Source organism: Triticum aestivum, chromosome 1D (assembly GCF_018294505.1).
Source record: "Triticum aestivum cultivar Chinese Spring chromosome 1D, IWGSC CS RefSeq v2.1, whole genome shotgun sequence".
NCBI lineage: Eukaryota > Viridiplantae > Streptophyta > Magnoliopsida > Poales > Poaceae > Triticum > Triticum aestivum.
This window is the reverse complement of record NC_057796.1, coordinates 341,653-346,264: the sequence shown is the minus strand read 5'-3', so window position 1 is coordinate 346,264 and position 4,612 is coordinate 341,653. Positions and strand designations below refer to the sequence as shown.

The 4,612-nt window shown below is 41.2% G+C and overlaps 1 protein-coding gene across 1 annotated transcript; it reads left to right on the top strand.

Annotated features, from left to right (window-relative positions):
• Positions 1-234: 234 nt before the first annotated feature.
• LOC123183447 (interleukin-1 receptor-associated kinase 1-like) lies at positions 235-4,172 on the top strand. The gene is made up of 8 exons (XM_044596264.1): positions 235-261; positions 556-829; positions 1,218-1,446; positions 1,552-1,702; positions 1,800-2,015; positions 2,111-2,560; positions 3,318-3,692; positions 4,023-4,172. Exons 1-8 carry the CDS (start codon positions 235-237, stop codon positions 4,170-4,172), a joined length of 1,872 nt encoding a protein of 623 aa, XP_044452199.1.
• Positions 4,173-4,612: the final 440 nt, after the last annotated feature.

Sequence of the window (4,612 nt, the reverse complement as noted above, 5' to 3'; positions counted from 1 at the left end):
ATCGATAGTCCGCTCTGCAGTACAGGCAATGCAATGCATCGACGATGGTTCCATTTTGGTCCTACCCAATGAATGGGATGGATGGCATCAGCATCAGCATGCCGTACGTACGTGGTGCATGACGCCATGGGCACTGACGTTGGTGGAGACGCGGAGGCAACGCTGCATGCATTATTTACTCACACCGCCAACGACCAGCAGCAGCATCTTACGATCCACTGATTGGTTAAACACATGGCTGCATATGTATATGTGTACCGTGTACGTATGGTCTTGTACCGAATCTAGCTAGCTGCTACTACCTCATGACAACTTTTACTAATTCTATCCTAGATGAAGCAGTTAAGGATTACTTGGGCTTTTTTTAGATAAAGGTAGCATTTTGCCTTTTTTCTTTCTTTATTTCTAGACTAGAAAGCAAGCAAGGTTTACACCTATCGATACGCCCAGTGGAAACTCCATCATTTTTTTTCTCCCTGAGAAAAAAAATACTGAATCTCGCTTATTCGTTAAACACACCAAACTATTGAACCATGTGAAATGTTCAACTTATAGGGTGTACATGAATATGGGAAGAAGATTGCTGTCAAGATGTTCCACGACGACACGCCAACACATGCTGATGGTGGTCATGAGCAATTCCAGAAGGTGTTCTGCAACCTCAAGAGGCTCCGACACCAGAACATCGTGCGGTTGCTTGGGTACTGCTATGAAACGCAGCAAAAACACATGGAATATGAGGGGAGAAAGATTTTCTGTGAAAAGACACAAAGAGCGCTCAGTTCCGAGTATATGCACAACGGAGACCTTGACAAGTATCTTCTTTCTGGTATGATCGTGCTCTACTATTCTTTAACATATACTCCCTCCGTCCCGAATTACTTATTGCGGAAATTGATAGAAATGGATGTATCTAGATGTATTTCCGCGACAAGTAATTTCGGAAGGAGGGATCCATTTCCACGACAAGTAACTCCGGGCGGAAGGAGTAGTTATATTTCTTATTTTCCATGCATGAATCATCTTTATATATGTTTTTCACACAAATATATATACAGTAATCCCTCGGCTGGTGCTGGGTTAATCACACCAATGTTTGTGGCTTTTTTATAAAAACGTAAAAACTAGTTTAATCTTATGAACTTTTCAAAAGAGAAATTTGATCATGCTCTAACTGCTGATTAGGAATTCTCCTTTTTTTTATTTAACTGCTACAGATAAATACAAAGGAGATACTTGGCAGACATGCTACGGAATGATTAAGGGGATTTGCAAGGGTTTGAAATACCTTCACGAGGACTTGGAATCTCCTATTTATCATTTGGATCTAAAGCCATCCAATGTGTTGCTGGATGAGAAGCTTGTGCCGAAGCTCGCGGATTACGGCTTGTCAAGGCTATCTGGAGATGAGCAGACACAAATCATGAAATGTTTCATGGGAACAATGTAAGCCTAATTGCTCATTTGTGAATTTAAATTTCACGTAACCTAGTAACTATGTTTTCATTAAATCCACCGTGTCGGTGATATCATATATGTTATGTCATGCAGTGGGCACGTGCCACCAGAATACATAGATGAGAATGTAATCTCAAATAAATTCGACATATTCAGCTTGGGGGCTATCATCATAAAGATACTTGCAGGACCGATGAGTTACTCAAAACGTGCCGAGATGTCCACCCAGCAATTCGTTGAGCTTGTAATAGAAAATGATCCCTTTCTTGAGATCAATTATACATCCTTCACAAATAATAGTTCTTTTATACAATGGTAATTTCTATGGTGTAAATTTGCAGGTACATGGAAATTGGAGGGATAAGCTCCACGCTACATCAACATATGCATTGGAGGTATATTCTGAGCAAGTAAGGAGCTGCATAGAAATAGCTTTAAGTTGTGTAGACGCCGACCAATGCAAAAGGCCGAGCATTGGAGAAATCATTGATAAGTTAATTCAGATGGAGACTAGGATTCACAAAATGACCCAATCTCCAGGAACATCAATGGATCAGGTGCATTTCATCTATTTCCTTTTTCCCCGTCAGATAAAATTAAAATCATAATTTAAACATATATCTGGTGCATCATGTTGGGAAATATTATGTAGATGGGCTCCTGCTTGCTGGATGCATCTGAAAAGAGAGGAAGAGAGTTGTTAGGTGTCCATCCCCTCCAGCTCCGGTTCCCCTTTGAACCGAATAAGTTGATCCCCTACCAACTTAATCTAACGAACAACTCAGATGAGTATGTCGACTTTAGGTGTGTCCCAAAAAAACCCAAGAGTTTCTTGAATGGACTGTCGCGGCTCCATGGAAGCATGCCGCCAAACACCAGTTGCATATACGTTGTAACGATGGAAAAGCACCAGCAACCACCTGCAAACATGGACACTCTTGATGTTATCCTAGAGAGCTGGGTAGGACATAGATACACGTGTGGGTGGGGCATGGATGACTACTTCTCTACGGGGCCCAAAGAGGATCTGAGCGGCTGTCCGGTGCAAAAGGTAACACTGAAGGCTGTTTGTGAGCCAGCAGGCAAGATGATGGCATCTGAGGTTAGCCATATTGTTCTTCTATATGCAAATTAACCAATCTCAGCTTAAGATGATGCATATTCAATTATGTGATATTTCTTTGTTATTTTCTTCTCTTGTCAACGGCCTGTTGGTGCTATTCATTACCTGACAGCCAATTAAACCAAGAATGAAAGTAAGGACTTCTTTTCTCCTACATGTACATATTTCTTAATTATTTTCACTGGACTGTTTTAAGAAAACTATTTGTTTAGGTCATGTACTGCAGGGGTGGCACTTTGTCGGAAATACTATCGATGGATGTGCATCCAACGAAGCCCTGGTGAGTTCACGCATCCAGCAGTATTCATTGGAAGGATCACACCATACGAATTATAAATCACTTCCACCAACTTATAAATCATAAAGTCATTGGAAGTCATGACTTTGGTCGTAGAGGGTACTTTCAGGGTTTTGATGTATATCAAATTAAATTGACACGTACTGGTAAGTGAACAACACAAGTAAAAGTTCATGAAAGCTTGCTGGTAATTAATTGATTTCCCTCTCGTAAAAAATATTATTATTTTTCTACTTGTAACTATCCTATTGTATCACGACAGGATTTTGGCAGCTCATGGAAGTGGGCATGTATCCATTTGGAACTATGAGACACAGGTCGATTCAGAACGCATGCCATCATAGTCAGAAAAAATATATGCATGTTGTTGTTTCTGAAGAGTGAGTTTGACTGTAGGAATCTATCTATCGATAAGAGGCGATTCTAACTTGTTTGCAGGAGAGGGTGATGTCGCTGAGACCTGTAAAGGAGCCAGCACCATGTGCTGGAGACCATTGGATGCTTTCTGCTAAATTCATCGCGCGGGAGGAATGGTTCGTGGCCGGCGACATCCACGTGCTCTCATCTGCGATGATGGATGAGATCACGCAGTTCAAAGCTCACACGGGCTGGGTCGAATCGCTGGCCATTCACCCGAGTCGCCCGCTTGTGCTGTCGGCATCCAACGACAGCTTAATCAAGCTATGGAACTGGGAGACTGACTGGTCATGCATTCAGATATTCGAAGCGCACTCACGCAATGTGCAGCAAATCAAGTTTAACCCGCTGGAAGGCAACACTTTCGCAAGTGCTTCAAAAGATGGCACAACAAAGGTACAAAAGAACAAAAAAGGATCATTTCTCTGTCTGTATCCATGGAATCTTCTGTTTCTATCTTTATTAATAGTGCAATAGTGCCTAAATTTACCAGATCTGGTGTTGTTCTTCTCCCGTTCCTATCGCTACATTGGACTGTGATGGTGGGCTGATATGTGTTGATTATTTTTTCCCCGGTGGCGATCGACAATATGTGGTTACCGGATCCGATAATGGGGTTGCACAGGTATGGCTTTTTTCTTATTCAGCAATTATATTTAGTTACATAAAGTATATTGATGTATTACATATGCTTCATTTTTTTTGTACTAGATTTGCGATTTGCAGACAAAGAAATGTATCCAAGAACTCGAGGGACTCCAACGTATGTCTGGCGTCAATGTTGGTGTGATCGATGGCATGCAAGGGCATCCTGTTCTAATAACATCTTCAGATGAATATGCTATTTCTTTGCGCAACTACAACACCTATGGGTAACGCTTCTGATTTTGTAATGATAAAATGGCGGGTAGCTCTAGCCACTTTAGCCTCCCACAAAAGCTACCAATGACTCTTACATCCCTGGCTGGCATCGCCTTGAAAACATACCTCAACTTTTAGGCTGCTATCAGCCATCCAATTATATACCCTACATAAACCACAATATAAAATAACAGTGGGCTTCACAAATTTGCAGGTATGAGAGCACGATGGACTTTAAGCTCGATAGGGTCTGTGGTGGTTTTGCTTTCATTAAGGCCATAAAAAGGTAATAACCAAAATCCATTTTACTCTTGTAACTTTTATCCCAGTCCATCTTCTTTTTCTATAACCTTTTTCTAGAAAACTAGGTAATGCTCATGATCGAATAGATAGTAACTAGAACATCACATTCTTATGCAGCCTGGTGATTGGATTTGAAGATGGATTTGCAATGG